At 37.8% G+C, this 23,672-nt stretch overlaps 3 protein-coding genes across 3 annotated transcripts in view; 2 read left to right on the top strand and 1 right to left on the bottom strand.

Moving 5' to 3' along the window:
- LOC140141193 (uncharacterized) overlaps positions 1-23,672 on the top strand; it is a 66,518-nt gene that overhangs the window by 22,921 nt on the left and 19,925 nt on the right. The gene's annotated exons all lie outside the window — the stretch shown is intronic.
- Positions 5,504-20,769, bottom strand: LOC140140508 (uncharacterized). The gene is made up of 3 exons (XM_072162267.1): positions 20,707-20,769; positions 8,022-8,141; positions 5,504-6,851 (listed from the first exon to the last, which is right to left on the bottom strand). Exons 2-3 carry the CDS (start codon positions 8,057-8,059, stop codon positions 5,504-5,506), a joined length of 1,386 nt encoding a protein of 461 aa, XP_072018368.1. The 5' UTR covers positions 8,060-8,141; positions 20,707-20,769.
- On the top strand, positions 8,823-10,511 carry LOC140140507 (uncharacterized). Its single transcript, XM_072162266.1, has one exon. It carries the CDS (start codon positions 8,823-8,825, stop codon positions 10,401-10,403), a length of 1,581 nt encoding a protein of 526 aa, XP_072018367.1. The 3' UTR covers positions 10,404-10,511.

Genomic DNA, 23,672 nt, shown 5'->3' with positions numbered 1-23,672 from the left:
AATTTTACGCTGGGGGGTGAGATTTTTAGGGGATTGGTTTTAGGGTGTTGACATTTTCTTTTGTGAGGTCGTTTTTGGGGTTTGTTTGTTTGTTTGTGGTTTTTTTTTGGGGGGGTGAGTTAGCAAACCAACTCATTAAAAGGGGTACCGGTACCCCGCAAAGACTAACTTAGTACTCAGTTCAAATGACCATACGTCATAATCAGCCGCAAATATGGGTCTCATTTTGGGACGTTTTGTATAATAATGGCTCCCCATTTATATACAATAAAGGTTTACATTTTTCAAAAACATCACAAATTTCACCAAAATGAAGCGATTGATTTTTTTAATGATAGGCCTATTTGGTAACAATGTCGCGAAATTGTTTTCAATTTGGCCAACATATCTGACAATCTTGCACAGTATTAGGCCTACTATGCCCACGGTTGTCAGATATTTTATTAGTAGGCCTATTCTATGCAAGTATCAACCGGATGGTGTGCACCAGGAGTGGGATAGTGGGGCATGTAATTCCTCAAAATCTATTTGGCACGTGGAGAGATCCTGAAATAAGAGAATTTATGTTAGAGATAAAAGATCATCTTGAGTTTTGCAAACATGTTTCCCCAGACATGAAAATATTTGTATAGATTTGAATTATTACTTAGTATAGCAGAATACAATTGTCATAAAATGTAAGGTACAAAATAAACGCATAAAATAACGGGACTTTATAATAATAATGACTCTATAGTGAAATTTGAATGGTAGGCCTACTATAATTCTGCTATCTACTGAAGATACAAATGGAATCCAACATGCATTTGATAATCACTATGTGACACGTCACAGGGAATGAACATTAATTGACTGATAACTGTTTCTTTGATTGATTGATTGATTGATCGATTAATGCGCGCTTATACGGTACTAATTAACGATGATAAGTTCCAACTGCCTAGTTCCTCCTTTCAAAAATAGATGATATCACCAACATTTCGCGTGATAATATTTTTTCTTAGTGGCAACCTGTATCTCATCGATTTTGATATACCCTTTCCTCCGGTTTTTGCCATTCTAAATATTTGTACTTTTATATAGGCCTACAATTTAGCAGTTATAAGGTGTCCATAGTTCCAGGGTTAAGACCAACCTTACCTTTAAACGTTCCGTCAGTAGCCCTATCGGGTGACCTATACGAAAGGGTTGTGGCGTCGCATACGATACGCTCCACGCGCAGAATACGCTCTATTAAGAAATATCTTATTATTTACTTCCAAAATCTCATCAATATCAATGATTTTCTCCTCAAATCTATGAGTCGATTTGCTTACTCGCCAACTTACTCCTCGAAGGATGAAGAGTACGTTGCCGAGTAAATAACAATAGCTGCGGCTTAACTTTACTAGTCTAGTAACTTACGCACATTTGGAAGTCACGAAACTCGGAGATACTCGCCAACTTACTCCGCAAAAGATGAAGAGTAAGTTGCCGAGTTTATAACAATAGAACTTACTAGTCTAGTAACTTACGCCGATTTGGAAGTCTCAAAATGCGAGATACTCGCCAACTTACTGAACTAGTAGCTTACTCCGAAGTTACGCGGATTTGGTGCACTCAGCGGGATATGTGCAGAATGTCATAAATTTAAAAAAGTGTTGATATTATGGTTAATGTTTGAAAAATCTACTGATACCCAAGAAAGCCTGTTTCGGAGGCGTCACATGCAAGTTAACACCATACTTAACAAATGGGTGAAAAAATGAAAGTGTGATAAATCTACAATATCTGCCGCATAGAATTATTGTTTCAATACACACAAGTAAATAACAGCTTAAATGATCCCAACAGTGTTCTTTAAAAAAAACCTGCTTCTGCAATATTTAGCCATTGTTAACATGAAGCCTCCGAAACAAGCGCAAGCCTCATTTCATGACTTGCTGTGATAATTTACTTTTTGTCACAACTGAAATTCAATACTTATATAAGCAAAGCATGAAAATTGGTAATTGTGATGTTCAAGTTCTGGGCCCAAACTCAAATGTAAATTGTTTATGTTATACTGGTCCACATTTTGTGACACTTTGTAAGACTTCAGGTTCGCAAATGAACAGCAAGCAACAGGCTACTAGTATTCCAGTTGAAATCCTCACACCCCCTATGGAAGATGGGACTTAATCTTCCACACAGGGAGTGTGAATCTCAAATGGGATGGAAATCTACACTCCCTGTGTGTGAGAGCAGCACCCCCCCGAAATTCACTTTGCCTTCCCAATGCCCCCTGCTTCATTCGCTGGTACATTCATATCTCAAAAATGATTTAACGCTAATTAGCCAAATGAAGAAAAGTAGAAATGGATATGTACAATCAGCACAATAAATAAGGTAGCCATAATGATAGCCAAAGTGAAGGTTGATTTCAAAAACCAAGGTGAGCATAAAGTAGGGGGGGCATTTTTCTGGCGGGTAATTTTTTTATTTTTTCAGTTTTGTAGTGTCCCTGGACCTACAATCCCGGTCATAATTGTTCGAACACTTTAACATGGGTACCTCAAATATGCCCCCATTCCCCCTGATCAATGTTGTTGGGTTTTTTTGTTGTCATAAACCCCTACAAACATCCAACATTGATTGGTGGGGCAGGGGGAGGGTTGTAGTAGTAGGAAATGGTTCAGACTTCACGTTAAAGAAAGCTCAATTTTAATATGTCAAGTATATCAGAAATACTGTCTCAAACAGTCCTACTTTGACATAAGTATTCGAACGACTTATGGCCGGGATTGTAGACCTAAAGTAGGGGTGTCATTTTTGGGTAATGTAATCTCGAGCGGGTACCCGCTAGCCTGTCCGAAAATGCCAGCCTTAGCATAAAGACAGCAAGGATATTTTCTTTAATTTGAGAAATTGAGATATCAGTGATGGCAAATGATACAGAAATAACCAAGTTATGAAACAAAAACTGATAGAAGGCACAGAAGTTTCACCTCAATTGGTTTATAGTTTCAACATGTTCAATCATTGCAAGTGCTGCGGAGGCATTCACCATGTTGATGGAAAATGAAAACTCACGACGTACATGATTTGCACAAACCAATAGGATTGCATATTTTGAATTTATATTTTCCATCGGTTTTAGTATTAGTATCAGTCGGACAACTCGATTTCTATGTGGACATGCCCGTCGGGAAACCTGAATTCTGAATATTGAACCAACCTTTCTGCTATCTGGACCGTGAGGGCCAAAGGAGGAAAGTTGAAATTGAGATACAGGCAAAAATATCACAGAACTTCAGAACCAAGTATGTAGTATATGATAGCCCAATGTTTGTATAACATGTATAAGGTAATAATTATAATAACTTTTCATGGAGCACATCGTGTCACATACATGCATGTACAAAATTATATAGAAAGGGTCCAATTTGGACAATCGTATGATTCATTGAGAGCACTGTATCACAAATAAAGGTATTATGTGTACACACATGTTTCTGTTAAGCATATTAAATGTTAACATATTCTACCTAATAAACACCCTGAGAGCCACCTCAAGTGACAACTGGCTAAGAGCCCCATTTTCACTGCACCTGTGCATTACTAGTCATGTAAAATGTCAAATAAAATTACATAAATTCTGGCTTATGATGATTTTGCCTTATAGATATAATGTGTAAATTCACAATGGGTTTTTCCAGTTGAAATCAATACATCTTATTTGGTAGACATGACTTAACCTTCCTCAAATTCAAATGGAATTACCTGAATGGGCAACTTCCTTTGAAATCTACACCCCTGTGTGGGAGATATATTTTTACCTTCCATGGATTTCAACTGGAAAAACCCATTGGATGCTATTTAGAGGAATAGAGGACATGCACATGAAATTAGCCTCATCTAGGACTTATCATCTTTGTGGTTATTTTTCATATGCGACGTTAATGAATACCTATGTACAAATCCTTTGCCACACAAATTACACTGATACTCTTTCTTCCCGTCGTGGGTTTTCAAATGCGATTTGAGTCCAGAACCTGTGTTAAAACGTCTGCCACATAAAGGACATAAATAAGGCTTGTTTACCGTATGTAGCTTCTGATGCCTTTTTAGCTTATACATTCTTGGGAAGCACTTGCCACAGTATGAACACAGGTGCTTCTCATTGGCCCCGCTTGTTTCATCACCACTGTGGTTCCGTGTTATGTGAGCCGCTAGGTGTCTGACGGTAGAAAATGCATGCCCACAATGCCTGCATTTATACTGCAGGGTATCAGGATGCCTGTTTTTTATGTGTTTCCTCAAATAAACCTCTAAGGTAAAATTCTTCCCGCAAAATTCACATTTTGAATGTTCCGAAGCATCAATTTCATGAATGCTCTTGATATGCCTTTGTAAGTCTCTTTCACTTGATAAACTTTTGAAGCAATACTTGCACTGAAAATGGGGAGGCATTTCTTTTGTGTGCACAATTAGCATGTGGTCTTTCAAGAAACTTTTCCTCTTGAAAAACTTATCACATTCCTGGCATTTCAAACTTTCGCACCCTGTTTCCACATGCTGGCTTAGCTCACTCTCTTGTAGGAACTTCTTCCCACAGTTTGTACACTGAAAAATTTCTTCACCGGTATGAGCTTCTCGCATGTGAATATCCCTTTGATACTTTGAATCGACTCTTTTCCCACATTTATCACATTTATTCCTGATCCTCTTACGTTTATACCCCGTCGCAACTTCGCCCAAATGTTTCTGTAACTTAAGCAGAGTAGGAAATGTTTTAACACAATGGCGACATTTCAGATCGTTTTTATCATCACCATGACTTGTCCAATGTTGAGTCAACTCTTCTCTAGATGCAAACTTATCCCTGCACTGCAAACATTCAAATGGAGCCTCACCGACATGAGTTTTCATATGAGTAATAAGACCGGCTTTCCCTTTTATCTTTCTGTCACAGTACATGCACGCCATCTCGTCTTGCTTAATACATTCACAATTATTCTTTATGTGATTTAGTAAGTAAGTTCGAGATTTAAATGCTTTATTGCACTGATGACAACTCAGTGCTTTCTTATCAACATGGCTTGTCCGATGTTGAGTCAGCTCTTCTCTGCTCGAGAACTTCTCTAAGCACTGCATACATTCAAATGGAGTCTCACCACCATGGCGTTTCATATGCACTGCAAGAGACAGTTTCCTTTGCACTTCATGTCGCAGTACATGCACACAATCTCAGTTCCTATTTCCTGACCACATTCATGAATCATTATGTGCTTTTCTAAGGAAGTTTGATATTTATACGTTTTATTGCACTGATGGCAACTCATAATTTTTGGACCACCATCATTGTTCAGGGGCGTAGCAAGCGGATGGACAGGTTGAACGAAGTAGATGGGCTCCAAGGGTTCAGGGGCCCTGAGCAAAGGCGAAAATGACGTAAGTGCTGATAAAGGAGTCGTTAAAGGGCCCCGCACAGCTCCTTGTCCATGGGCCCCTGAGGATCTTGGTACGCCCCTGTCATCCTTGCTTATATTTCTAACACACATTTGCTCATGTCTGGTGCACTCTTTTTGCTCAAAAACACTTGCCACACTTGCCACAAATAATGCTTGGGTGAGCTATTTTGTATGTATAGTAAGACCCATTTGGCTCGAAAATGATGCACTGCACTGATGGCATGGAAAATGACTGTGCGGTTGGATGAGTGGAACAAATTTGTTGTTTTTTCCAGGTTGTCCTTTGTGGCAAAACCCATTGCATCTATAGTTCTTTCTAAATTTGGTTTCGTTCCAAAATGGCTGTTGCAGTGCTCGCATTGAGGGTGCGAATTCCTCTTCCTGGGTATGCTGGTGGCAAGATGTATGGCCACACCGTTTCTAGTATCTGAGATGCATTTGTGGCTGTTAAACCTCACAAGGGAAGGAAATTGCTGCCAACATTTATCACACTCAATGGCTACCAAACTGCTAGCTACTTTATTTCTGTACTCCGTTTCATCTTCACGTGGCTGACTAGTGTCGCTAGCTTCATCTGCATGTATTGTTTTGTGTTCATTTAGGTCATCATTTGTGGCAAACCCCATTCCACATTTCCTGCACATCCATTGGAGAAGTGAATGTTGCCTTTTCTCATGTCTGGCCACATCTGATTTTGCTGCAAGACTCATGTTGCAATGATTACACTTTGGCTGGATACCAGATGCTTGATGAGTTGAACCACTTTGACTGTCAGAGATGCATTTGTGGTCATCAAACACTGAAAGCGTTAAGAAACGCCTTGAGCATTTGTCACACTCATATGCTACCGAAATTTGGGAAACGTTCCTTGTTTGTTGCCAATTGTCCTCAGTGGCAAAATCCACAGAATCATGCATCTTTAAATGTCTTTTTAAAGACAAGTTTTTTCCAAATCCCCTTTTACAGTGGTCACATGTAGAATGTGAATTATGAATAAATGTATTTGAATAACTGTGTTCTTTCAGGGGGTCATGTGTGGCAAACCCCTTTGCACATTTGCATTTTGGTTGGACATGAATCGCTTGATGAGTTGAACCACTGTCTGAGATGCATTTGTGGTCATGAAATGCTGAAAGCTTTAAGAAATGTTTCTTGCATTTGTCACATTCAATTGTGCTTTTTGTTTGTTGAAATCCATTTCCTGGAACAACAGAAACAAGGGCTACTTGCTCTGTGTTTTGATTTTGGCACAGTCTGACACCCTTCTGCACTTCAGAGATTCTACTTCTCCATTTCCGATGACTTCTTGTGTGCTTCCTGTACCTCTCAAAATTTGACCACCATCGTAAACAGTATCTGCATTGGAAGGGTTGAAGTAGCAGAGTATTTTTTGTGATTCTTGATGGAGGTGCTTGTACTCTGTAAGGAAACAGAAAATTAATATTTTAAGTTGGAATTTAGAAAAAAGATTAGGGCGAAAAGAGAGAGATACAACCTAGATGCATGAAGACCACTAAAAGGGTTAAAAGGTAAATTACAACGTTCATTTTTGATTTCAGTCCCAGTAAACTGGACATGGTTATATAAGCATGGTAAGCAGAAACTTCCTCCCGTTGATGAATTGCGGCCTGATCCTAAAAAATACAAGTTGCCCGGTTTGAATTCCTGGTAGGTTACCAGAAGGTCATATGTTTAGGGGTGGTGCAATAATTATGTGTACCCCCGGGGGGGGGTGAATTCTCAAAATGGTCTGCCAAAAATCGTTTGCCCCCCTCTGGCCGTGCTAAAAATCTTTGCCCCCCCTTTCGACGTGCCAAAAACCTTTGCCCCCCCCTTTGATGTGCCAAAAATCTTTGCCCCCCCTTACACATGCAAGATTTTGGGGAACCCAATTTAAAACCTTAAATTGTCTTATCATATAGTGCTGAAAGTAGCTTAGCAGGAAATTTTGCATATTTGAACGTGTTCCTAACGTTTTCCTACGCCTTTTTAGGGCGTAATATAGAAACGGTGCCCAAAATATCTGTGCCAAAAATTGCTTGCCCCCCCCTTTCGACCTGCCAAAAATCGCTTGACCCCCCCCCTTTGACCTGCCAAAAATGCTTGCCCCCCTTTTGGCCTGCCAAAAATCTTTGCCCCCCCTATAATTCACCCCGGGGGTACACATAATTATTGCACCACCCCTTACAAGCCTTGCCCTGGCTTACTTTCCAGACCAACTGTGTATTAAAAATGGAAATGAATTGATAAATTAAGTCCCTAGCCACAAAATCCAAATACAAGAGGCCACAGTTCAATTACTGGTATGCTAGACCATAAATTCAAAGAGCCCACCATGTCAAACAGCTGTTACATTAAATATTTTGTAAGTACCGGTATGTAATATTTCACTAGATACCATTGCTACTCACACACAAATGTTTGGAGACCATAAAAGTTTCAAAGTGCAAATTTCGCACTCCACTCTGACTTGATCACTAGTGACACTGGTATCCAGGTTCATTCCTGTAAAGTACCGTACATAATTTTAGTACCCAGGCACAAAATAACCAGAAAATCCCAGCCTTAAACAATAGTACCGTAACCTACCTATTTTGAATACCCTGCATTCTGTATTTGGCTTTCATGTTTGGGTTATTGAATGTTGAGTCTACAGGGATTTCTCATGGGCTGGTGTTGACTATAGTATTGTTCCCTGCAGAACAAATGCTGAAATACAAAAAATACAGCAAAATTAAAGTCATAATGTACGATCTTTTTTCAGAATTTATCTTTATTTTTTTCTAAACCAATTTTTTGGCATCTTTGTAATACTTACGTGCATGTTCTAACTTAAATCTATGAGCAAAGTTCTAGGCCTGGCATTTTCGGGTAATTTTGTACCCGGGTACCCGCCGCAATTTTCGGGCGGGTAACCGGGTACCCGAAATTGCCAAAAAAAAAAAAAAAAAAAAAAATAAGTTTTTATTTTTTTCGGTTTTAGTGTCTCTGGACCTAGACCTAAATACCAGGATCATTCATGGTTGACCTAAAAAAAAAAAAAAAAAAAAAAAAATTTCAAGATATTTTGTTATTTTTATATGAAAATTGATAATTTGTATTCATGTCATAGTCTATTAATGATTTCAAAATGTATTGAATTTGAATGCATTTTGAAATCATTAATAGACTATGACATGAATACAAATTATCAATTTTCATATTAAAAATAACAAAATATCTTGAATTTTTTTTTTTTTTTTTTTTTTTAGATCAACCATGAATGATCCTAGCATTTAGGTCTAGGTCCAGGGACACTAAAAACAAAAAAAAAAAAAACCTGGGAGGGTATTTCCTACCCGGGTAATGTAATCTCGGGCGGGTACCTCCTGTCATCTCTACATAGCAACAATGGCTGTGAACTTCCTATTGAATTCTCTTCATCAAACTTTCAGTGGATTTACCAATAGTGTCATCTATGAAAATGCCATGTGGAAAATTATACCCAAACTGAAATCAACAACCATTGCCATCAACCCTGAGGTATATGACCAGCTCATGTACGAACTATATGCAAGATATGGAAGTCCAGATGACAGAGGCACTAAAGGACACATATACAGATGTAACATGCCAAATGACAGTAACTTCTCTACGATAACCATTACTTGTTATGCTAACACTCATAATATCTCAGTACAAGGACACCTTCATGAACAGTGGGTAGAGAATGTTCTTCCTGAGATCCAGCTATCACTTGCCACAGAACATGCAGAGGACAGTTTCATCCACAACTCATCTGTATGTGTACAACCTACCACATCAACTCCACACTCTCAATGTACTGCAGCTACTAGTAGCATGCCATGCTTTGAATTAACTTTTGATCAAGTAATCAACACAACAAGGGACATAGCAACACAAACTGATCAAATCTGTGAACAAGTTCAAACTGATCATATACCGACTTGTGTCAGTGTTGGAACTCAAACTCAAACTCCAAGACCAGCTCCAAGGACAGCACCTACGCCAGCTCCCAGGACAGCACCTAAGCCAGCTCCAAGGTTGGCCCCAAAGCCAGCTTCTATGTCAGCACCTGAACCAGCTCCAAGACCTGCTCAAGGATTGAACTTATCTTACCCATCTGAAATGGGCTTACCCAAGGATCCAGTTGTTCCTGATCAAGTCCCTGAATCAGACTCTTCTACTACTGTGACACACATCCCTATGATTCCAACTAGCAACTATTTTAGTGTACTTGATGTTGAGGAAACATCAACAGTGCATGATACAACAGATGAAGAATTTCCACCTATACCTTTGCCATGGAAAGCTGCACCTAAACCATCGCCCAAACCAGTTACATGTACATCTTCTTCTGCAACAAAGGCTTCACCAACGTTAACTGCACCCAAACCTGCAAGAAACGGATTCTCCACCCCCAAACGAACTGTTATCATAATTGGAGATTCAATTCCCAAGTTTATTCAAGGAAGACGTATGTCACGGACTGAACGCGTTATAAATCGCTGCATGCCAGGTTCGGACTTGGCCTACTGGAATAAATTTGGACCTTTATACATTGAACATGACTCTCCAGACATAATAATCATGCATCTAGGAACAAATGACACGAAACAGCTCTCTCCCATTCAATGTGTGAATCGCATTCGCCAACTTGCAAAGACTATGGTAAATGTAAGTGCCAAACCACTTCAGGTTGTCATCTCTGGCATCACAACACAGAGACATCCAGACCAACAAAGATGGATCAAAGAATACAATACAAGGATGAGCGAAATATGTGAACAACTAGGCTGGCAGTTTATCAAAAATGACAATATTCTTTCTTTTCACCTCGGTGATGATGGACTCCACCTTAACAGGATTGGTACTACAATTCTTGCAAAGAACTTCATTTCCATGATTCAAAGTTTGCGTTATATTGTTCTTGAGGATTTTCAAATGGAGACAAACAAAACTGTGAAATAATTTTGACTGTGAACTCAAATAAGAATACTAAAAATTGTGAAAACAAGTGTATCAAAACTGCTACATGTTTAACTAGTATTGAGCACTGTACTGATAATAATTGTTTTGAAGGGTCTAAGCAGGTAGTTATTTGTACTGATGATGAACAAACAAATGTTGTGCATAATGTTCCAAATAATCATTCTCATGTACCAAATATCATTCATAATATTAATTTGTCTAAAGAAACTGATGCCAATTGTATATTTATGCAAAGTAATATTAATAATGTTTCAACAAGTGTTTATGATAATAATAGACACTTGAACTCAAGTGGGTTTGGAAAAAATAAACCCAATCAATACATGTATGGGTCTGCATGTACAGGTAATAAGTCATCTTGTGGTACATGTCATCGTAAAATTGTTAAGAAAAAGAAGATTAATTTTGTAACATGTAGTAATTGCACACTTGACTTTCACATTCTTTGTATTGATAGATCCCAGGTAGATTCATGTAATAACTGGGTCTGTGCTTGCTGTTTCTTTAAAAATTGCAATAATGAAATCTCTTTTGGTGAATGTTTTATTAGGAATTCAAAAAATTTAAATGTGTGTGGCAAATGTGTTTGTAAAATTAAAGACTGTGATTATAAAGTATGTAAAAACTGCGAACTTCACTTTCATGTGAAATGTATTGGAAACAATTCTGATAATACAAGTAACTGGTTTTGTGACAATTGCTTTTTCAGAATAGCCAATGATGAGCTTCCCTTCAAGGATAGATTTATTAATTTTAATTGTTCTTTATCAAAAGGTTTTAAAATAGGTCATGTTAATATTCAAAGTCTTCGCTACAAAGTTGACCATATAAGAATTTTACTTAATGACAACAATTTTGATGTGTTATGTCTTACTGAAACGTGGTTGGATAATAATATTAGTGATAATGAGATTCAAATTGATGGTTATAACATAAGTAGGCTTGACAGAACCCATATGCAACATGGTGGTATGTTATGTTATGTTAAAGATGGTATTATTGTTAAAGAAAATTCCAATTTGCATAATTGTTCATATGAAGTTGAAGCTTTATGGATAGAGCTCAATTTGCCTCATACCAAGCCTATCCTTCTTGGTACTGTTTATAGACCACCAGATTCTAAAGCTGAATACTTGGACAAGTTGGATTCAATCTTTCAAAATATTACCTCCCTTTATGATGATGTTGTTGTAGTAGGAGATTTTAATTTAGACATAAGTAAGAAAAGTAACTCACGTAAAATTAATAATCTTTCTTCACATTGTAATATGCTTCAGCTTATCAATGATTATACTAGGATAACTGAGACAACTAAATCAAAACTAGACTTAATTTTTGTGTCAAAACCTGATAAGGTATATTCATCTGGTGTTCACAGCCTAGGACTTTCTGATCACTCTCTTACATACTTAATTCGTAAAAATAAAAAAGTAAACGTTCCTCCTAAGATCATAAAATCTAGATGTTTTAAGAACTTCAATGAACACAAATTTATTGACACAGTTAAGAAAACTAATTGGGACAAGATACTTATGTGTAATGATGTGGACAATGCCTATAAAAGTTTTCAAGACATGTTTGACCAAGTTTGCAATTTGCATTGTCCTGTGAAAGAAAAAGGATAAAGGGATCACTTCCTGAGTGGATTACAAGTGATTATATAAAGCTTTCTAAAGATAGGGATCATTACTATTCAAAAGCACATAAATCCAATAATCCTGATGATTGGGCAATGGCTAGAAAATTAAGAAATGATGTAAATAAACTTAATAAAACATTGAAGAAGAAATATTGCAATGATGCTATCAATAATAATATTAATGATTCAAAGAAATTATGGGGTACTATAAGGAAATTAATTCCAAAAAATATGTCTTCTGCTACTAATGTTCAAACTAAGGATGGTTTTACTTGTAATGATGCTGAAACAGCCAATCAGTTTAATACTTATTTTACTTCTATTGGTAATACCTTGGCTGATAAGTTTAATAATGATGATTGTAATAATGTTTTGTCTAATACTGGGGATTACATGTATGAAGATTTTCAATTTGATATCATTACTCCAGATTTCGTCTTTGATCAAATTTGTAACTTTGCAAACAATAAGTCTTCAGGTATTGACAACTTCAGCATTAAACTCTTGAAGATAGCTGCACCAGTAATTTGTCACCCCCTTGCTTATATTTGTAACCTATCCATGTTCACATCTACCTTCCCAAGTGAATGGAAGAAAGCAAAGGTTACTCCTATATTCAAGAGTGGCGACAAAAGTGATGTCAGCAACTTTAGGCCCATTTCAGTTCTTCCCTGTATTTCAAAGATTTTGGAACGTGCTGTACATGATCAATTGTATAATTATCTCACATGTAACAATATTTTGAATCCATGTCAATCAGGTTTCAGGAAAAATCACAGTACTAACACTGCTCTTTTAGATGTAACAGATCATATTCTCAATAACATAAACAATGGTAAAGTTACAGGTTCAATTTTCTTAGATTTAAAGAAGGCATTTGACACGGTGAACCATGACCTTCTTATTTCTAAACTTAAATCATATGGTATCAAAGGTAATGCAATTAATTGGTTTCACTCCTATCTTAGTGGTAGATCTCAGGCAGTAAATATAAACTCTACCCTTTCAGATTTTAAGGAAAATGGTATCGGTGTCCCTCAAGGATCAATCTTGGGACCGTTATTATTCAATGTATTTGTTAACTCTCTGCCTGAGCCTGTAAATTCTAACTGTAAGTGTGTAATGTATGCTGATGATACAACTCTTTTACTTAGTTCATCTGATCCCAATATTCTGCAAAATGATCTTAATGCCAACCTGAATAACATTGCTGATTGGTTCCAGGCTAACAATTTAACTCTAAACATAAAGAAAACTAAACTGATGTTATTTGGAACAAGACAGGCTCTTCACAAGTTTAACAATGTTTCTCTTGTCTATGGAAATGAACAAATTGAAAGAGTGGAAAAGTATAAATATTTAGGAGTTACCTTTGATTCACATCTATCATGGAATGAACATGTAAATTATTTATCTTCTAACATATCTAAGCGTATAGGAGTTATTCGTGAGAGTAAAGCAATACCTTCCTTTGAAAACTGTCAAAATGCTTTCATAAGCCCTTGTCTTTCCTCATTTTGACTACTGCAGTTCTGTTTGGTCCAATTTCAGTGCCTGTCACAAAAATGAGCTCCAAATTTTGCATAATAGGCTAGCCCGTGTTTTGCTCTCCGAGACATCAGAACTTCAGTAGACAATATGATGAGGGACCTGGACTGGGTTAAACTTAGCTGTAGATGGGAGCATCAATTACTTATTTTAACTTTTAAATGTCTCACACAAATTGCTCCTGAGTATCTTTCTTCTAATTTTACCTTCACTCATTCTACACATTCTAAATGTACAAGAGGTCAATCTCAAAACAGCTTGGTTGTTCCATTATGGAAAACCTCTTCTGGAAAGAAAACTTTCCTTTACAGATCTTCAGTTGCTTGGAACAAACTTCCTCCCAATGTTCGTATAAATTTTAATTCAATGAGTTTGGGTGAATTCAAAAATGCAATTGGTCTGTAAGTTTTGTATAATAATTTGAGCTCAACATTGCTGCATTTTGTTTTGTATCATGTTTGGTTCTTTCATTCTGTATAATATATATTTCTATCTTGTTATTATCATGTTCATGTATATAGAATTATAATCAGGTCTTCCAGGGAGACCAGTACATTTGTATTGATGGAATTTCCTGAATAAATAACGAATAAATAATACCCGTTTACCCGACCGAAAATGCCAGCCTTAGAGCAAACTGTCAAATTCGTCCTATTTGTAGTAAAACGGGACGATTTTCTGTTAATCGGTCCGACATAAAGTCATTATTTTTTAGATTATGACTTTATGTCGGCCACGATCGCAAACCGTAGTCTCCTACAAAACTAAGCTTAGTTACGCTCCTCCACATGTGGAGGGAGCGTAACCAAACTGGCCGCCAGAGGAGACTAACTCTGAGGCCGCTTTTCGCTGTCCTAATCCAAATAGTGCGTAGATGTTTGAGTGATAGGTGAAGTTTATGATGTTGTTTCTTTGCAAATTCCCAATGTTTTTCGTGTCCAAATGTATTGGGAACTTTCATAATGATTGCATATTATCATTTTAGAAGAAAAAAAGAAAAATCTAAAAATTTAAAAAGATCGTACATTAAGGCTTTAACAAGTAGTAAAGAAATTTAAGAGGCATATGATCCAAACTTTTCATTTTCAGTTTTTTATCTCACATTTTGGCAAAATCCTGCTCAGTGCCATGCCAGATGTGGCTGACATGCGTAGATGAGTATAATATACTGTGTGTAAATTGCCAAATGTTCACAGGGCAGCTATTCCACTTACCTACTTCTGGTCTAATCTTTTCATTTTCTGTTTTCTATAGATATCACATAAATTAGGCAATATCAACTGCTGTGCCAGAAGTGGGTATTAGCCAAGCAAGCTGGATCCAGGGGGGTGCTTTGGTGGCTGCAGCACCCGGGTATGAATCGTAAAAAAAAAAAAAAAAAAAAAAAAAAAAAAAAAGAAAGAAAGAGAGAAAGAAAGGAAGGAAGGAAAAGTGGGAAAAAGTATGCACCAAATCGCACGCAATTGAGTTCAGAAATGCCAAATGTCCCTAGGCAAGGGGACGCTGCCCCCTTCCAACACCCTAGACCCCTAACTTTACAGCAGGCGCAGTTTAGGGGGAGCGGGCCCTCCTCCCACAAAAAGAGGAAATGAGAGAAGAAAAGAGAAAGGGTAAAAGAGGTAAAAAAAAGGAGAAAAAGAGAAGAGAAAAGGGCGAAAAGGAGGAGAGGAAAAAGTTAATTGCACGTATTGAGTATAGGTCCTGGTCCATGCCTAAGACCGTACAGTCGGTTCGATCGGAAGTAGGCCCTATATAGGCCTGCAATTATTTTAGGCATTGCTTGAAGGCGGGTCCTGGTGCCAAAAGCTTGTGAAAATTACTGCAGGTCCGCCGATATTCCGGGGCTATTACATTTTGTCACCAAAGTCACTAGACAACAATATTTGTCCAGGAATGGCTTCATGGACGAGCCGTCATTTCACAAATTTTTTTTTTTCAAAATAAAATTGTACACACTAATAGTGACAAAATGGTCCACCAAATTGCTTCAATTAGGTCTTAATTTTCAGACACCCCCTGCGTAGTGCATAAACAAAGTAGCCATAATAGCTTCTGCTTTCAACATTTGCCCATTTAGGCCCATGAAAGTCAATTCGAGTTTATCGCCCCTTTTTTTTTCCCAGGTTGGTGAGGTGACTTTTTCATTTTTCATTATCTCATCAGATTTCATTATTGACCTAAAATGCGTGTTGATTTAAAGCCACACTCATACATGTTATTTATAAACATGTTTTATATGGGTAGGGACTAGAAAAGTTAGAAAAGAGTCTGGTTTTGCTTCCAAGTTATGAATTTATTTGTTTTACAAACAAAAATATATGTTTCCAATTGCTAAAACTGGTGAAAACACTGATACTTTAAAAATAATGAATCATTTTGGTATTTTTGAAAATTGATGCGGTGTTTTTGGTTTCCAAAAAGTGACGCTGGCGGGGACGACAAACTCGGAATCGACTTTCACACACCTTATGTTTAAAACAATTTATAGGCCTACAACAATTACAGGAAAACTTGTCCACGAAAAGGATTCATGGCCCGTCATTTCACAAATTTTCGGCTTTTTCAAACTAAAATTTTACACACTAATAGTGACAAAATGGTCCACCAAATCGCTTCAAGTAGATCTTCATTTTGTTAAAGTTTCTTACTTCTGAGGGGGGCACATCCCCCTCAGACACCCCCCTGCGGCGCTAGCAAGCGCAACGCGATCCCCGCTTCGCGCACAGTTTTTACATATAAGATTTTTTAGAGCACCCCGGGGGAAGCAGTCCTGGATCCGCCCTTGGTATTAGCTATACACAGTCGACAGTGTCGACATAAAAAAATTCTAAAAAAAACAACAAAAAAACATTTTAATTTTCAAAAAATATTTTTGGCCAGAAAAGCAAGTTATACAAAATGTAGGCCCAAAATGACTTCTTATTCAAGAGCTTTCAAGGTTGGAAACCAGAGAAAAACTGCTACGGTACACTAAAAAAAAAGCCAATTTCAAAGCTGGATAAAGTTGTACATTTTAATTTATACTTTTGTTTCTATTGAACATGCATACATGGATCGAATCCATGGGTTCCTAATCCTACAGTCACCTGAGGGCCGATCTGAGGGCTGATGACACACATTTGATGGGTGTAAGCAATGCATAATAATTCAATGTCATTATGTTTATGATAAAGACTGAAGTCTTGCAGCTGGCAGGAATGATATGGACGCACCCTGATACTAGACTGCGGAACTCAGTCCTCAATGATAGTCAGTCATTTATCTTTTGGTCGTTATATGACTATCATTTGAGGGACTGAGTTGTTATAATATATCTTCCGAGGTGCAATTTCAGACAATAGCTGGGGATTAGTGGGGCAGAGCTAGGTTATCTATTGAATCCTTTCATGACCACTGAAGCATAGTCAAGTCTGCCAAGGACACTCGGCACAAATTGAAAGACCATGTCAACTCTCGACAAAAGAATGCATGCATGTCAGGTCATACGACACCAATTTGATGTTTGTTATGCTCCTCGAAATTAGTACCTTTTACAGTCTATGTCTGCCCTGATACCCCGTCCCCATTAGACTCGCTTGCCAGTCCTATATACGCCGTACCTATGTATATTGAGGACTGGCTTACGCCATTTTGGATGTCAATGGGAAACACACACTTAACGATTTGCGCCGGTTAGAAACTTGAAAAAAAATCTTTTAAATTTCATCAATGTATAAAAAAGTGGTACCAACCGTATTGTGCTTGCTAATTTAAGACTCGGTTGAAACAAAATTAAGGATCGAAAGCATTTTAGTGTCCAAAAGGCAAAATTATCGTCAAAGTTCTGCGAAATCGGCACCCTTGGCATCTGAAGGGTTCAGAATTGAATCGAAGCGAAAATATCCGATCTTTGCGATCAAAAACACAAAATTACAACTTTAAACATACTATTGGCAAAAGACATTATTACCAAACAATACAGAATAGACTAGAGTCAACAGACGCTGAATACAAGCCGCAATTTGACCCCTATAACTTGACCCCTGGGTTACGGATGGGGTCAACTGCTCTTGCACTGTGCTTAGGATGTCATAAGAAATATTCCTGGTGAATTTCAGCTTAATCGGAACTTATACATGGATTTTGATTTTTGAAAATTTTGATTGACCTTTTGACCCCTTTAATGACCTTTGACCTCAATGTAAAAAAAACCTTATGTACACCGACAAAATGCGTTGTTCCAATTTTAATTAAAAAATTCTAACATGTTCAGTTCTTGAGATAAAAATTCTTGAAGTTATTCAGCTAAAAACAGGAAGTGACCCCTTAATGACCTTTTGACCCCCAAAATAAAAAATACCATGCATACATCAGGGAACACTAATTCATGTATGTTGGTTATATTATTCTGGTCTGTTTACATTTTGAGATAAAAATTTTTTGAACATTTTTGGTTTTTGACCGGAAGTAACCCCTTAATGACCTTTTGACCCCAAACCTGTAGGCATCCTAAAGACCCTGGCTAGTAGCAATGCATGTGTGCTAATGGCGACTCTCTGCTATATATTTTGTAAAGACAGTGATTTTTTGAATATTTTTAGCTTTCAGACCGGAAATGACCCCTTAATGACCTTTGACCTCAATTCTTTTTAGGAAGTTTTAAGCACTGCCACATGTTGATTCATATGCATGAGTCACATGATCATTGCATGAAATTTGTGGAAGGAGTAGCATTTTTGTGAAATCACATTTTTGACCATTATAGCTAGGTCAAAGGTCACAGCGAGGTCAAAGTCAAATGGAAGGTTTGGCCTAGCCCAGTGGTCATTTGGGTCAACTTTGGTTGAAATCTGTCAATCCTTTGCGAAGCTAGATGCAGTTGATTGGTTGCCAGAAGAAAGAAGAAACTAGAGTCAACAGACGCTGAATACAAGCCATAATTTGACCCCTATAACTTGACACCTGGGTTACGGATGGGGTCAACTGCTCTTGCACTGTGCTTAGGATGTCATAAGAAATATTCCTGGTGAATTTCAGCTTAATCGGAACTTATACATGGATTTTGATTTTTGAAAATTTTTGATTGACCTTTTGACCCTTTTAATGACCTTTGACCTCAATGTAAAAAAACCCTTATGTACACCGACAAAATGCATTGTTTCAATTTTAATTTAAAAATTCTAACATGTTCAGTTCTTGAGATAAAAATTCTTAAAGTTATTCAGCTAAAAACAGGAAGTGACCCCTTAATGACCTTTGACCCCCAAAATAAAAATACCATGCATACATCAGGTAACACTGATTCATGTATGTTGGTTATATTATTCTGGTCTGTTTACATTTTGAGATAAAAATTTTTGAACACTTTTGGTTTTTGACCGGAAGTAACCCCTTAATGACCTTTGACCCCAAACCTGTAGGCATCCTAAAGACCCTGGCTAGTAGCAATGCATGTGTGCTAATGGCGACTCTCTGCTATATATTTTGTAAAGACAGTGATTTTTTGAATATTTTTAGCTTTCAGACCGGAAATGACCCCTTAATGACCTTTGACCTCAATTCTTTTTAGGAAGTTTTAAGCACTGCCACATGTTGATTCATATGCATGAGTCACATGATCATTGCATGAAATTTGTGGAAGGAGTAGCATTTTTTGTGAAATCACATTTTTGACCATTATAGCTAGGTCAAAGGTCACAGCGAGGTCAAAGTCAAATGGAAGGTTTGGCCTAGCCCAGTGGTCATTTGGGTCAACTTTGGTTGAAATCTGTCAATCCTTTGCGAAGCTAGATGCAGTTGATTGGTTGCCAGAAGAAAGAAAGAAGAACTAGACTTAGCTGTGGTCTAAGACCACGAACACAGCCGTGTTGTGACCCCTTATTGACCTTTGACCCCAAAATATATGAAAGTCCCATAGACATTGGCTAGTGTCAATGTACATTTGCATGTGGCATCACTATGCCATGTTACTTGTGGCAGAAGGGGCATTTTGAAGGTTTTTCGTCTCAGGCCGGAAGTGACCCCTTGATGACCTTTTGACCCAAAATAAAAAAAATACCACATATACACTGGGTAACCACAATTCATATATGAACATACTGTTACTGTCCTTTGTTTTTCTTAGCTAATAAAAAATTTTTGAAGGTATTTCGTTTTATACCGGAAGTGACCCTTAATGACCTTTGACCCCAAATCTGTGAGGACCCCATAGACACTGGGTAATAACTATTCATGTGTGCAAGTGGTGTCACTGTCCTACGTAATTTGTGGGAGAAGAAGCATTTTAAATTTATTTCGTTTTATACCGGAAGTGGCCCTTAATGACCTTTGACACTAAATAAAAAATACCACATATACACAGGGTAACAACAATTTATGTGTGAACATATCTTTACTGTCCTATGTTTTTCTTAGCAAATAAAATTTTTGAAGTTTTTTCGTTTTATACCGGAAGTGACCCCTTAATGACCTTTGACCCCAAATCTGTGAGGACCCCATAGACACTGGATAATAACAATGCATGTGTGCAAGTGGTGTAACTCTCCTACGTAATCTGTGAGAGAAGAAGCATTTTGAGTTGAAATCACGTTTTGACCCCTATGACCCCTGCGTGACCTTTGACCCCACGAGTTTCATATGACATGTAGGGGCATGGTCAATGATGGTTGTGACCAAGTTAGGTCAAAATCAGTGTAAGCATGTAAGTGCTAGAGCAAATGTAGTGGTCGGCAGAAAGAAGAAGAAGAAGAAGAAAGAAGAAGAAAGAACCTGTAAGAAAAAAGACACAGCCGTGACTAACGTCACGGCTGTGTAAAGAAGAAAGAATTGAGAAGAGACAGAACAAGCCGACATCCGTCGTCGGCTTGTAAAAATTTGACATCATTTTCTCAAAACTGAAAGTGCGATAATCGTGACTAGTCCCCATTGCCACTAGTCCGAATAATCAGACCCAGAACAAAATATTAATTTCTGACATGATCTTGTACTGCCACTAAAAGTACGGTGCCCCCCTCCCCCGGGGTTTGTGAACGGTCCCTTAATCCTGACTCATATTTATTGCCTGAGTGCTTTTGAAATAATATTAATTATTATTAAATATTTTAAATGTAAACTTACAGGTTTAGTTCATCATTGTCTCGTCTCCTCTCCCGAGTTTGTTTACACGTACGCAAACAGCTGTCAGATAAAAACCAGCGCTGGTAGTGTAAATTGTAACGTGCCTTCCTTGTGCTACTGCTTTTTAATATTCAATAAAATATTTCAATTGAACAATTTTTATGGTTAAAATCGCATAATATTAGTGTTCGGATAGATCAATTGTTTATTTACTACTTTAAAAACAACAAATCTATTCCTTTTGTTTAAAAAAATTAAGTTACCTATTAAAAGAATAAATGTCCACACCGTAATTTTTAACAATATGAAAGTTGGTTGAGCTGGATCTGTGCGTTTTACTTCATGAGGTAAATCAACCGCAAGCTTGATTAGACTAAATCCGTCAGTCTCCTAACCTATGCGCACGGCCGCTTCTCTGTGCCGGTTCGGAGACTGACAAAAATATAGCGCATAGAGTGTAGCAGTAGAATTTGACCCTACGTCATGAAACGTCACCTCATGAATATGGATTTTTCAAGCATATAAGACCGAAATTCACGTCGGCGATGCACTGGCTCAGTTTATTTTATCTGTCGCTTAGATGTAAATTTCGAATGTAATTTCCCTAAAAAAATAACTTTTACTAATATTTCTTGACTTTCAATGAAGCATGTAGAAACTTTGAGTAAGTGGGCACACCTGGACTCCACTTGGGCATATACAGTGCTCAATTTTACGTATATTTGATAAGGACAAATATCGTAACCGGGGATCAGTACCACTGGCACTCAGCACTATGCATGCATGCTATGCACATAATTAATGTGTATTGAAAACTGCATGATGCCAGGCCTCCTATGCTGAAGTGCACTCGTGCCACTCGAGCTCCTGAAAATGTGAAATGAATGAGCCTGATCGTCACAACATCCACCGCCCTGCACATTCATGGCATCTGCAACCTAACATCATCACATAGAGATCCGCTAGAATCATGGGTGAATACCCGGGACCGGGTGAATACTGAGATTTGTGCCGTTTGTGGTAAGTTTACTCGGTCAGAAGTGTACTTAATTTTGTGTACTGTGTTGAGTGTTGTACTGCTGGTAACTGGCAAGACATGACTGGAGCATGGGAGTGTGCATCGTTCAAAAGCAAATCACTAAAATATCACAATACAATGGCATGCATTGTTGTCTGTCTAGCTAGGCATTCACAATTCAGACTTCAACTGTCAGCTCTTGACAGTCAAACATGCCATGCAACATGCATGCTCAGTGAATTAAAAGACCGGCCTAGGTTAAATGGTAAAAACTAACACCAACATCAACACTAAAGTTTGTTCGGCGTATAAAGGTGGAAATTATTCGGGTTTTGTTACTGCGTGTGTCAATAGAGTCCCAACTCACGCAACTTGCGTAAATTCACATAAGCGTTCGCCAGTCACGCATTACATTCTAGCGTAAGCACTGTGCCCAACAAGCGTGCTTGATGAGTCTTATTTTTCTGCCTTATGCTGGTTTCATACTTTCTGCCACTAGCCGCTGAGCGGAGTGGCATGACGCGTCATCATGCCGTTTGTAATTGTCTGCAAGCCGAGCGGCACACCGCGGAGAGGCAGTGACATGACTCTGAATGGCACTCTTTCCGCGTAGCACCACTCCAACAATTGTATTTTGTTCTGCAGCCGCAGAGCGTACACATACAATGGTGGTCTGTTGGAGGTGGCACACTGAAAGTAGGCCCAACTGATGTGAAACTATCAAACTTGAAGCAAGTAAAAAAAATACTGAGAATTAGGCAAAAGGTTGCCACTGAAATTGTAAAGTACCGTAAAAAATTAATTGTTCTCTAGTCTTGAGTAACAATTCCAAGCCTAATCACAGAACTAACCTCCAAATTGTGTTACGCCAATCAAGCAATTTTTTATGCATATTTCAACAACTTTTGAAATTGGAATGTGTTACGATTTTGAAAGCCAACATGCTGTAATACTGTACATGATTGCATATCAATATTCTTTACTGTTATTGATTTAGCGTTCCTTTTTGTTGTTAAATTTACAGATCAAGAAGATGGATTTCAACTATAACAAGTTTTGCCTGAGACAGCAACAATAGATGAATGATTAGCAAGCAATGGGTGCTGGCATTTTGCTGAACTGAAAATATGAAAAAGACCAATTGTAACATTCACAATCATTGTTTAAGAGAGCGATTTTGTAACTCTTCACATTCCTCCAAGAGTGAAATTCATATCGTATTTTTCCTTACTGATGTTAAAGTGGAAGCCCCACTTTTGGTTCAAGTTCCTTAGGGAATTAGTCAAGGTTAAAATTTATCCATGTAAATTCTGTTCTGTCTGTCATTAAAGTAACAGGTGTAAGTCAGTTCTTCTGTGGTGAACTGACCAAGTGGGGCTTCCTGTTTAACAGTATCGTGCAGGGTTCATCAGTGGCGGCGCCAGGAAATTTTTTTCGGGGGCATTAGGGGGCAAAGTGAATTTCAGGGGGCAAAATCAACAAAGTTTATGCGCATAAAATTACTGTAAAAAGTGGAAATTTTCGTAATTTTGGGTTTTTCTGGGGGGCAACAGGGGGCAAGAGTTCTGACTGGGGGCATTTGCCCCCCCGTGGCACCACCACTGGGGTTCATCAAAAATAAATGAAATAAAAGATTGGGTCAGATTTTTATCCAAGTCCACTTCATCTCAGTCATCTGAGTCAGAGTGATTCCATTTGTATCCAGGTCAGTCAGCCACTTCCGAATTCATTTGTGTCTGAGTCTAGACTCGAATCCAAGTCCAACAAGACTATGGCAGATTTCATGTTCATAATCGGAAGTTAAAGATTTTATATCAAAGATTCCAAAAAAATTGCCACCAATCCCATTGTAGATGTTCAGTCACAAAAACAGGTGTTATATTTCTTGTAACTCTACATCCATACATTGTGAATCACAATACATGTAGAGTCACAAGAATTAAAACAC

Source organism: Amphiura filiformis, chromosome 19 (genome assembly GCF_039555335.1).
Source record: "Amphiura filiformis chromosome 19, Afil_fr2py, whole genome shotgun sequence".
Classification (NCBI taxonomy): domain Eukaryota; kingdom Metazoa; phylum Echinodermata; class Ophiuroidea; order Amphilepidida; family Amphiuridae; genus Amphiura; species Amphiura filiformis.
This window is presented reverse-complemented; position numbering and strand designations above follow the sequence as displayed.

What these genes read in the sequence shown, in the direction of transcription:
- LOC140140508 (XM_072162267.1), bottom strand. Translation starts at nt 8,059, where the DNA reads ATGAAAGCCAAATACAGAATGCAGGGTATTCAAAATAG. An exon ending in ATGCAGGGTATTCAAAATAG is followed by an intron (nt 6,852 to 8,021) that starts GTAGGTTACGGT and finishes GTTTCCTTACAG; the next exon opens with AGTACAAGCACCTCCATCAA.
- LOC140140507 (XM_072162266.1), top strand. Translation starts at nt 8,823, where the DNA reads ATGGCTGTGAACTTCCTATTGAATTCTCTTCATCAAACTTTCAGTGGA.